General features: G+C 42.1%; 1 protein-coding gene across 1 annotated transcript in view; it reads right to left on the bottom strand.

Annotated features, from left to right (window-relative positions):
- The window catches only part of LOC118418115 (zinc finger CCCH domain-containing protein 18-like), a gene marked incomplete at its 5' end in the record, with an annotated part of 14,663 nt that extends 2,174 nt beyond the window's left edge, over window positions 1-12,489 (bottom strand). The window contains 15 exon segments of the mRNA XM_035823945.1: window positions 99-128; window positions 3,892-3,957; window positions 4,144-4,341; window positions 4,842-5,111; window positions 5,293-5,322; window positions 5,795-5,919; window positions 6,401-6,439; window positions 6,902-7,031; window positions 7,268-7,419; window positions 8,603-8,701; window positions 8,943-9,028; window positions 9,412-9,468; window positions 9,726-9,810; window positions 11,487-11,552; window positions 11,827-12,489. Coding sequence (XP_035679838.1) covers window positions 99-128; window positions 3,892-3,957; window positions 4,144-4,341; window positions 4,842-5,111; window positions 5,293-5,322; window positions 5,795-5,919; window positions 6,401-6,439; window positions 6,902-7,031; window positions 7,268-7,419; window positions 8,603-8,701; window positions 8,943-9,028; window positions 9,412-9,468; window positions 9,726-9,810; window positions 11,487-11,552; window positions 11,827-12,090 — 1,697 coding nt within the window.
- Between the last annotated feature and the right edge of the window lie 3 nt (window positions 12,490-12,492).

The following is a 12,492-nucleotide window of genomic DNA, read 5'->3' as shown; positions in this document are numbered from 1 at the left end:
AATTTTCATATACGCATCTTAGTGCTGGTAACCTAGCCAAGCTTCAGGGAAAGGAGAATGCAGAGTAAAGAATATCACTTGTTAATCCATTTAATCACCTTGGCTTTTTGTCTTTTGTTGCTTCAGGTCTGAAATGACAAAGGAAAACAAAACTTGGAAATCTGTAGGGATGAATATCCCTGCAATGCTAGCACTGCCACATTCCAGCAAAGTAATCAGAGTGCGGCATGTACTGTACAGGCCAGCTATAGCTGGCATTTCAGGGATGGGGAGGTGGGTACATTTGCAACATCTACAACATTATGAGCAAAAACTATACTTACATGGATTGATTAAACTTCTCTTCAAAACACCATTACAAACTAGAAAGGTAATATTTGCAAGCAAATACAGAATGTTACCTTCACATGGTTTAGTCTAGCATTTCTACCTGGAAGGGTAAACTGATTAAGTTGCAGAAGTTGACACAGGATAAGTCAAGACATGCAAGAAGGTACAAATAAATTTTGATAATTTTTTATCTGTAACGTTATACATCTTGAATAATGAACACAACGTCCAATATTGTTCCAAACAGGGTTTCTCATCATCATCTCATCACAGCCCCATAGCTACAAGCCACAGGGGCAGTCTGTCCAAAAAGGTTTTCCATTTCTGACGGTCGTCAACAGGGTTTACTCGACGACATTTAGCGTGTCGTCTGCGGGAGCGTCAGGGCCTATGATTTTTTTCGGCTTGGGGGAGGTCCAGGGAGAAATTTCTTGGCTTGCGGAGGGAGAGCCATGGCAAAAACTGGTTTCCTTCAACAATATGTATTCAAATTAAAAAAAAAAAAAAAGATAAAGCTTCGAATCACTCGGGAAATTCATAATCTCTGACTTGGTGCAGGACGCGCGCCGCGAAGTTCAGTTGGTAACATAAGAATAAGTTCAATTTTGCGCTTTCCGTCATTGTTGACGAACAAACTCGGCGCGTAAGTATAGACAAATTTTGCAAAAATCTCTAAAAAATCAGCGGATGTTTGCGGACGGTGCAGACTTAGATGATAATTCCTAACGCCCGCCGGCGGCGAGAGAGAAGCAAGAAGCGACTGGTCGAACCTGGTCGACGCCCCTCCCCCTACTGTTCTGGTCAGTCGCATCGTGCTAGCGCCGATGTTTTTGTTGTCATTTTCCCGGCCCCGATTAACTGTCAGTTGTTGCTACCATAGAAGGAAAAAAAATCGAACAATATGTGAAATTAAATAAGGTACTTTCAAAATAGTATGGTACTTTCAAAATAGTCTCCGGTAAGCCGATCGGACCTCACATGCTTGCGCTCTATACGGGGGCGGGGCCCTACATGAAATTAAACGTGACAAATAGGTTTGCTTTTGATTCTTTAATTGTTTTTTCCCCGTGAAAACATCAGCTAGCTTGTGCTAGATACAGCCTCACATGAGACAAGAAGTACATACAGTCACAATTTTATTGTCAAATATTATAGAATTGAATTCTCGTTTCTGTCTACTTGAATTAGACTAACTTCTGAAGAGAGCAAAATTAAAACAAGCGTACCAAGTTACGGCACACTGCGTAGCACAAAATCGGAAGGTACATTCACAAAAACGTCTCACAGAGTTTGCCTTGTACTACGCAGCGCGAAGGGTTCTCCTCAGCATGCTCAGTCACACTTTTACGTTTTCTATGAACTAGGTAGGTAGGTAGGTAGGTAGGTATGAACCACATACCCAGTGTGAAATCGAAGGTTACACATATCCTGTTTATGTCGCAGAAATTATAAGAGCGCAGCGCGATCGCCGTCTAGTGGAAAGGGGGCCTTACAAACTACTGTAAATCGCACAAATTCACAGAAACAGCTGATTAGCGTAATCGCTAAAATTGCCACAAATCTATTATATTCGTTCACGTCCCGCAGTTGCCGGACACTCTCAGAGCAGAAATTGATATGGCTACCTCTGCACACTGCAAGTGATTTTCACAGTACGCAGCACATCTCCGCTATGCTTCCTGTCACAGTCAATCTGTGTAAATTCATTCATATTTTGAACGGCTCAATCATTTTTTGTCAGAGTCCGCAATTCATATTTCATAAATTTCTTTTATTTTTAGGAAACAATTTTGATTTACGTTTGATGTACATAGTTTGTTTATGCCCTCATTATCAATACGTGCCGCAGTCGGCACACTTCAAACCCGTCCGCCTGTCAATCATGCAAACTTCAAGGGGTTAGGTTTCTGCTACACTAAACTTTCCGCGGCGTTGGCTTATGCTGATTTGTGCCTGGGGTTTTGTGCTATGCCGACCACTCCCACCGTGTATAAAGCTGTAACGGTTAAGTAGATTAATTGTAATTCACCCAGACTTCGTTTCCGTGCTCCACTTGCTTGCTGGGGACCAACGCAGCGCTGTGGTAACTTACATGATGAACAACAAGGTGAACGGAATGACCGTGACCTAACATGGGGAGGGCGTTCCACGCTGCAGTTAATCTTGTTTGTTCAGGTCAGTTTAATAGCGAAATAAACTCATCAAGTCCATTGTTTGTGTTTCACATACCTTTATGTCTCAGGCGTAAAACTTTGAGTTTGCATGACGATCGTTATGCATGTTTTTTTTATGTAACAGCCGGCAACACGCAGTGACCTTGCGTCTAACGTAGTCATGTGTTGTTGTTTTCTGCTCAAATGTTCTTGTTGACCAAAAAATCGGTTAACTACAACCGTGACACCAATCCGTGTTTCATTTAGAGGACAGCTCTATGTATGAACTTGAAAAACGAACAGGTCTCGCTACATTTTTATGCCAGTTACTTATCATGTCAGGAGACATCCAACGAAATCCCCACGTTACCACATACACGTAACGTTAACGTTACCACTGTCAGTTGTCGGCCTGTCTGAGAAAATTGCAGTAGTGCTCTGAATGCGTTTGTTCACCAAATTATCGCGTGAGCACGCACGAGTGCTGGCGTACTACACATCGTGTGTGTTCTCGATTCTACGTTACTCAAACACAACATAGAATCTGAACAATGTTTGGATGGCTCAGAGTTAAACTGGCTTGTGCAGGTTGCAAAACAATAGCTTAAACAAAATCAAGAAAAGTATCGAAACAAATACTTAGAATCTGACTCGATTAGACCTTAACCGAGACACATTATACTTTGGGGGCATTAAATTTCATTCTGCGTGCGCTCAATTTCATTCTAGTATTTCTACCTTCTTTTGAAGTGTATAACGTTACTAGTATGCAAAAGGTGCCGATATGCGGCAAAATAAAGTCAAAGCTCTGTGAATTTCTTGATCTTTTATTACTTATTGGTAAAATGAATTCCACAAATCATTCAGAGGACGGCTTCTGCCTCAATTCAGGCCGTCTAAAGCAAGATGAAGTCACCATTTGGCGGGCGGACACTTCCGTGTTGCGTAGCGGCGGTCGTTGACCTCGTTCGAATACCATGTTCCATAACTCCCGGTCGGGTTCCATAGCTACCGGTCGTTGACCTCGGGGTTCTAACGTTCTATAGGGGCTCGAAAGTTCGATTTTGTGTTAAAATTGTTAGTTTTTTCACCCTTTTTTGCCCCATAAAATCATTTTTTTGTATCTTTGGGGGACCAAATGACCAAGGTGCAGTGTCTTATGTGCAGACCTACCAGCTTGCTGAATTACGAGATATTCCAAGGTCTAGTTTTGGAGATATTCATGTTTTTTATTTGTGCGGAAAAGAAGAAGAAACAAAGCAAAAACAGTATGTACCTTCTGTGAAGGTAACATAATAAAGCTTCGAATTAGGTCCTGGCACCTTAAAATTACAATTGGTATTATGTTAATGAAAAAGGGACCACAATAAATTCTATACATGCAGAGAAAAGATAAGAAAATGCATACTTTGGTGCCTTGTCTTTTGTCTTCTGAGGTGGTGCCTTTGATGTCTTTTCTGATGAAACTTCCTTCCTGTGAAATTACAAGATATTGTAACATTTAGTTACATGCATCAGGCCCCAAGTTTTAGCAGTACCGAGGTACTTTAGCCTACGCAAATTACCACTAGAAAGACATAACAGCAAACAACAGAGATGCAGTCAGAAGTTGAGTTTAATGCATTCCTAGTTACTGGATCATTTGAGGAAAGGTCCTTACTTAGCAACAGTTGGTGGTTTCTTCTCAGCCGTCCCCTCTTTCTCTGCCCCTTCTTTCTTCTTTGGTGATTGGCTGGTTTTCCTCTCCGGGGACGGCGACACCGAGCGGCTGCTGCTGCGCCCAGAGCGGTACGAGCTTCCCGAGGAGGATCGGCTGGAGTAGGAGGAGTAGGAGGAGGACCGGGAACGCGATGACAAGCTGTGGATGGGAGCAATAAAAGTTTGAATCTTCATCAACAGGGTTGGACAAGCCCATTGAAAATACAGTGAAAATGATGATCAAGCAAGCGCATGTCCTACCGCACTTGTCTGACTGGACATTTTTCCATGAGTAAGATTTTGACTTACTTATAACTTTTCACAATCATGTCATCAAAAAATTATTAACACAGAAAAAGAGATACAATAGTAAAAGATTTTTATTGCTTGAGGTGAAAACTACATGAAAATGTTATGTATATTTCGGGCAAATGAAAATTTGGTTCAGACAAGAAGGTTTGTTATGTACTTGCCCAATAGGACAAGTGAATTTTAGAAAATTTGTCAAACCCTAATCAATCTTTTTGTTACATTTACTTTTTTAGGACTCAAGAAACATTAAGTGTTTTAAAGGACACACCAAACAGTATGTCAAGGTGGAGCTATACCAAAATGTCACTGCTACAATTAAAAAAATGTAAGACCATTCAAACTCGGTACCTGGAGGAGCCAGAATAAGACACAGATGATCTTCGAGATGACGACCGCCTTCTTCTGCGACCCCGCGACCGGCTGCGACGGGGAGATGGCTTCCGACCTTTCGGGGACTTCGACCTACGCCAAGGATCCTTCCACTCATCCGCTCGCACCCGCGGGGCCGTTGCCTCTGATCGCGGAGGCCGGTCGGGACGGTTGGGCCTGTCTGCTCGGTCTGGTCTCCCTTCTTGTCTCGGCCGCTCTGGCCGGTCGTCTCTGGGTCGGCGAGGTGGTCTGATAAAACAATGTCAAATATCTCTGGTCAGAAATCATGCTTTACTTCAAAAGGTGAATGAAACATACTATCCTGTGCGCCATAACTTATATGTGTTTACCTTTCTCATCAAACTGAATCATGCCACAAAACACAAAAATGGGTAATGATGTACAACAAATGTAAAAGGAAATCAATCACCTTTGAGGCATTGGAGGTCTGGGGCCTCTTCTGTAAATAGAAAACAGTACAATATTTCTCCTTGCGACAAAAATCATCCATACACAAACATATCCAACCAGGCTGGATCAACCTTTACATCATGTTGATCAAGTCTCAGTGAACAAAACTAATCTAACTTTGCCTATTATAATATTATACACGAGCGAAAGCATCACCAGTAAAAGTTCACATACTTCATTTGTGATGACAAACTGAGTCCATAGTAGACACCATCTAGTATCAATCAAGGTCACAAGCAAATATAGAAGCTACGCCATGATGCTATTTATATTGAACTTGATCCAGTCCTTGCTTCGTGACTTATTTGGAGGCTACTGCTTCCTTTTTGGTTGAAAACATTAATCTGAACTCCTTTGTTCCATCAAGGATAGTGTAAATGATTTTTGAAAAAGTTGTTAGATCATCTGACATGAGTCCCCATACAGCCACATGTTTTACACCGATACTTAAATGGGCCTACCTTTCCGGGGGTGACATAGATCTTGGCCGACGCTCCCTTCTTCGCTCCCTCATTCTTTCCCTGTCTGCTCTCTCACGTTCTCTCATTCTCATCTCCCTTTCTCTCTCCCTCTCTCGCATTCGCTCCTGGAATCAGACCAAAACCATGAAGAAATGTTCCTGTTTTTACATCAGACAAAGCTTCAAACTAGCCACAATGCAGAGGAACTAGCCTCAGTGCAAACAAACTAGCCACAATTCAAAGGAGAAGTCTAACAACAGTTTCATGCAGAGCAATGCAGTTTGTTAAACAACTCAAGGAAACTGGAAGCTGGGTATTTAGAACACTGAGCTACCGAATAACCAGAAGCAATATGATCACTCTTACCTAAAATGAACAGGTCCAAACAAAAAAGTTTCAAAAGATTTAACAGTTTCATTAAAGTGCATGCCATGCAGCTTTTTTGCTTTGTTGCTTTGCTGCAAACAAACGTTTTGTAGTTTTGTGACATGCACACTACATCTGAGCCAGTCACAAACTGTTAAAAAGAATTCATAAGTGTTTTTAGCTAACCAACAAGAATCCATAAGAGTTTTTAGCTTTTGCTTATTTTGTTTTCCTCCTAACCTGTCTTTGTTTCCCTCCTGTAGGTGAGGGTTCCGCCGCCTCAAAGAACAAGAAACAGGAAAAGTTACTACGAAATAACATACCTCTACATAATGAAAATTACATCCAAAGAACAGGACTCTTTTGTGTTTCTTATTTTCCTACATAAAATAACACTTTAAAACACATATTTTGCATATACATAAAATATGTATATTCTATACAAAATGCTAAAGCAACATCGTGGAATAAAAACCATTTCATTCCAGTGCAGAAACAAGTAGAAGGCTACATGTACTTCAACCACAGCTGAGTTGTTGGAGTTTTGATACAACATCTCTGGTTTGCTGTTTGAATGTGTGCCTGTAGCCTATAGTAAAACTCCTCAGTCAATGTCATCAGGTTCCCCCTGGTTTTTCTCTATCAACATGATGCTGACCTAAGAGTAAGACGTTAAGTTTTTTATGGTCAGAAAATACAAAAGCACCATACATCCTACATGTACTAGGACTGTGTACTCACCCTATGTACAGTGTAGTGGGGCTCAGGTTCACGGGTCCAGCGAACACTGAAGTTCTCGTACTGACCGGGCTGCCAGTACTGATCTGGAGGAGGTGGCTCAAACGGGTAATCTGGCTCTTCTTCTTGGAACCTGCAATTCAGATAGAAGCACACAGGGGGCGCTAACACTTTAGAATAGTGATGTAGTAAGTTGAACAGCCATCCACAACAAATAGGACACAACAGGAACCTTTTTATCTGGAATGATACCAGAAACCTTGTTATGGTAGCCTTAAAAATGAAGGAGAGGGAGACAAAATGATAGCTATATCAAAACACTGTTGCCTTTATATACTTACTAAATAGTTTGGGTTGTAAGAAACTTACCCAAAAGGCCCTCCTTCTGTCCTGCTGGCCTGCCTCCTGAAGAAGTCATTCTCCTTGTTGTTGTCAAATTCCTCCTCGGGGAGGGACAGGTTCATCCGCTTGTCCTCAAAGTCTTCGTCCTGCTCCTTACGCTGCATGGCTTTCTTACGAAGCTACAGAGAAACACAAATGTGCTGATATAACTTATAAGCATCAATCTTTAGAGACTAGTCAGACAATCCACTATTCAGTGAATGATAAGTGACAGTCATTAAATTAAAGGAAGGACCAATGGCAATGGACCCTTCCAGCTGAACACCATATTGAACAAATAGAATCCCCTGTTCTATTTCGAATACTCGGTCAAAAACAGCCCTAGTGGGACTGGAATGGCCAAGAAAAAATGCTATGCCTTTTTTGTTTAAGACTACACCAGCTGAGTATAGTTGTTTTGGGAAGGGTAGGCACTACAAAGCATTGCTTTGTTCCTTGGCAGGATGCACATGTAAAGCAGTGTACGTTGAAGAGACGGGACTCTGCACTAGCGGACTTTGTAGTAGGGTCTCATATTTGTCATGTGGTACAAGCTTCCTCTCCGTGAGTGACCGAGTTGCTTTCTTCTTAATTTGTTTTTTTCTCCAGAGCATGTATGCAAATGCCATGCATGCAACAAACGCGGTAGAAAACCTGTCACATATATACGTACCCAGCTTTACACCTGCATCAACCGCATGTCAGAAACCGGGCACTCTTGCCCACCAACAAGGTAATGTTATGGAGCGCCTCCCGCTACCGCTTTGACTGAAATTATATCGCTCTTACCGCAACTTTATACGTCCCCTCCTCAAACGACTGTACCCAGTGGATGTAGCCCTACACAAAGAATGCATAGCATTTTTTTTCTGCCTGTTGTGAGAGGATTTCAGGGCCCAAGAAGCTAAACCAAAGTCATATGGTATCCTCAGCTTGTATAGCGGCGGCGGCCATGTTTTTGCAACTCGCGCCGTTTTTGACCGAGGTTTGGCAATAGAACCCGAGATCGAACAGGGGGCGGGGCTTATGGTGATCGGCTGGAAGGGTCCATTATTGCTCTGCCAATGCGAGTGGCTGCATGTGAATTTTATCACATTTTTATGTTTCTACTTTGCATTTCCATATTTTGACTGAGGCAGGTACGACTACGGATTTTGTCCATACGTTCAACTTCCGCCAAATCATGGAAACAGTTGGTATCTTTTAGCTAAGAGACTGATGTTATTCCTACATGAAAGTTTCGCCTTGTGGTATATTTTTCAAAGTTGAACCAATCATGTTTCAAGTCACATCTCTCTGGTACATCAAATAAGAGTCTCCTACCTCTTTAGCATGCCTGAGGCCCCTCTCCCAGGCTGACTCTACAGGAGGCTCCGCAATGGGAGGGGGAGGCATGTCCTCCTCTGCATGGACTGGACCAGCCTAGGGAGACAAGCAGACAGGTAGGAATGGGTGAATAAGATAGGTAGTACAATTGAAAAAAATGACATTGTACATTAACAGGCATAGAAGATTCTACATATAGTACAGTGAGTATTCATTATTGTATATGCATTCTGACACTTATGTACATTACAGAACATCAGGTACTATCCCTGGCGTTATCACATGAGAAGAATGAATATATGATTAAGTATACAACAAGGCAAAAGTTGGTACATACCCACATGTTGGGTCCCATGGGGTGGGGACCCAGGATGCCTGGCCCACCAAACTGGTTCTGGTACCTGTCAATCATGGAGTAGGCACCTACAATACACCAATGGGAAGAAAATTAATTCACAACAAACACCACATTCCAACACCAACCAAAGTGGTATATACTGGACTCCCAAACATGGTGATGCAAGCAGAGGCAGACCATGCAAAACATATGTACATGAACTTTGTGAAGATACTGGCTGCTCGGCTAAAGAACTGCCCAAGGCTATGGAGGATAGGGAAGGGTGGAGGATCAGAGTCATGTCCATCCGTGCAACCAGCATGCCCGGATGATGATGATGATGAGATACACACATCCTATATTTCATCTTTCAAAATCCCTCTTCCATCTATTCTCATTTCATTCTTATGCAACTAGAGTAAGACCAAAAACCTGAGACAGGATACACAAAGTAACCGACATTGCATACCTTTGTCGTTTATACCTGGATGTAGAAATCTACATGATGCTCCCCAAGTACAGTTGCCTGTAGAAATCAGGAGAATAAAATTACTTTCATTCCATGATACACATGTACATATGCTTTTCCCTCTTCCTGCACCTATTTCATGTATTGCTTTTTTCTTGTGTAAACAGATAAACAAAGAAACATACTTGACTTGCTTGAGAAGGCAATTATAATGAATCACTGTATGATGCAACTTTGGACTTTTGGATTATGTTTATGATATCTAACTTCTAAGTAAGGAATGTTAACACAAGACTTGATATATTATTGCACACCTTTTACATAGAATCTACACAAGGAGCGCTGCATGGGTTTTCTTCCTGATGGATCCTTGACTTCTCCTTCTTCCAGGTCATCATCCTGTAAAAACAACACACAATATCTTTATCATTCAGTTTTCTTTATCCTTTCTTTTGTTGTACAAATAGATGCGTTTCTATTTACACTTTGTGCATGTAAATTCTGTCTTACTAACTCTGGAAAAATATATTTAAAAAAAAACAGTACTGCCTGCCAGGACACAAAAAAATTCACTGACGGAATGCTGAACTTATATACATAGTACTTAATATCTACATTGTAACATGCAGTGTTTCCGCCAGAGGGGCGTCCACCCGTCCATTGACGGTCTCATTTCGTTTTGGACGGCTTGAACGCAAACAGAGGCCGTCCTCATAAAAAAAATGCGACCCGCATTTTGCCGAGAAATCTGTACAAAGTCGATAAATGTAAACCGCAGTTTTGTGTTTTGTATTGAAGCTAGACGCTTGGGGACGCCGTCCACAGTCAGAAAGCCGCTTACTGTTTGTTTTGCTATTGTTATGATTGTTGACAATGTGTGTCGGCGCCCTTTCGCATACGATAATCTCATTAAAACCCGTTTTTCAAGGTCTCAGTTATGCGAATTTTCCCTGCCACATTTCGAAAACTTGGCGGTAGGTCGATCTCGCTATTACACTACAAACTAATAGTTGTTATTGGGAGAGGTAACTTAATAAGAAAACACACTAACTTTGTCTAGATATTAAAAACTCTAGTCTCTGTTTTTATCATCAATCATCGTAAACGAAACAAAACACAATGATCAGAAACATGTGCCCACCGGGTGCTTGGCACGGGAAATCCCCGACCTTCAAAGTTCGTTATCGGCAACACAGCGGAAAAATAAAGTGTTCACATAAGAGGTGCTGGACGTAAAAAACATCAAGTATAACTTTGGTTCCTTTTTATATGAGTTTTGAGCCCGCAAAATCTCCGAAAACGGCAGAAATTTTCGGGATAAATACGCATCAAAAATGGCGGTCAGTAGCTGTTGTGTATCCTAGCCAATCACAGCGCTAGTTTCCCGTGACGTCGCTAGCTTCCCCAGATCTCGCGAGAAGTCACCACGTGAGATTGCGGGATTTCGGCCGCCATTACGCTCACTGTCGCCGATAGACGATGTTTTTTGCATTTCTGAACGCAAATTTCTCAATCTATGGAAGGTTTTAGATGATTTATAAGTATACTACAACATAAAAGAGAATATATGTAAATGCTATTTCTTTTTTGAAAGTCCAAGAATCGTTTCTAGAACTTTTTAAAAGTCGTAGTACCCGTTCGGTGCGGCATACCGGTACGCGGCACAGATCATAACACTTCGGCACTGAACTTAATCGGACGTTAGTTGTTTTGTTTTTTCTTGCGACAGTTAACCATTAACTTTAATTTTCGCGATTTTACAATTAAATTTAATTTTCGCGGTTTTACAATTGAATTTAATGTTCGCGGTTTTGCAATTAAATTTAATTTTCGCGGTTTTCGCGCCCCAAGGTGGACGGCCTCCCAGCTGAGGTGAGGCGGAAACACTGGTAACATGCACCCACTCCCCCCTCACACACCTAGGTCGTGCAATGGACAGACAGGACCATCCAGTTTAAGAAAGTATATTCATACATTCAAAACAAGGTAAGTTATGCAGAACTTACCCACTTTTGAAGAGTGAATGTCATTGATATAACTTATAAGCTGACCAACTAATATTCAGACAAACTTACCTCTCCAAGTTCACCATCATCATCATCTTCACCTTCCTCACTCTTCTCTCCATTATCAGTGGCCTCCTGAAAATTGTTCAAGGGGAGTAAAAATGGAGGAAAACACATTTGTAAGACTGATGCCCTTTGATGTGATATTACTACTTAGTTTACTTTACAACCCTATTTTGTTTTTGCATGGTCAGGTAAGATTCTACTATTTCTAGTAAGCGTTTGTAACAAAGCACAACTATTGTACAATCCCATGCACTTCATGGAGTAGTGATTAATGTACCTGGCAACTGCTGGATCATACTTTGGGCAAGTCAAGAAAATCAGAATGACTCTTACAGACACGAACCTTCTTCTCCCCATCTCCTTCCTCCTTGTCCTCCTGACCCAGTTTGTTAGAAGTGTCTGGTTCTGGTTGTTCTGGTTCCTCACCCCCGTGGACTGATGTGTGTTCCTCCACATCCTCATCATAGTCCAGCTCAGCTTCATGTTCATCTAACACAGGCGTGGCTGCATCTGACTGGTCAGCAGTCACATGGTCCACATTCAACAGCACTTTTGCAGTGCTGCCCACTGATTGGTCGGCTGAGACACGATCCGATTGGTCAGCCATACCGGACTGCTCTGCCCTGCTGCCATCTGATTGGTCAGCTACAGCGCCTTCTGACTTACCAGTGGTGATGTTGTCTGATTGGTCAGCAGCATCATGACCTGATTGGTCAGCCGAATCACATGCGTATTGATTTATGCTAACACCCGATGGTTCGACTACTGCCCCCTGAGCTGACTGGTCAGCTTTTTGGCCGCCATTTTCTGATTGGTCAGGAGCCTGGACTGTGGAATCTGATCTACCAACCGGCACCTGGCTTGAATCTGACTGGTCAGGTATACTGAAGGCCAGATCTGTCAGATCACCAGGACTGGTGGAACTTCCTACATGCTGGGCACCTCCGTCTCGCCTCTCATTGCTGCTCTCTACCTCCTCTCTCCTCTCACTGTGTGTCCCACTTTCCTC

This window comes from Branchiostoma floridae, chromosome 6 (assembly GCF_000003815.2).
Source record: "Branchiostoma floridae strain S238N-H82 chromosome 6, Bfl_VNyyK, whole genome shotgun sequence".
In the NCBI taxonomy this organism is placed as follows: domain Eukaryota; kingdom Metazoa; phylum Chordata; class Leptocardii; order Amphioxiformes; family Branchiostomatidae; genus Branchiostoma; species Branchiostoma floridae.
This window is presented reverse-complemented; position numbering and strand designations above follow the sequence as displayed.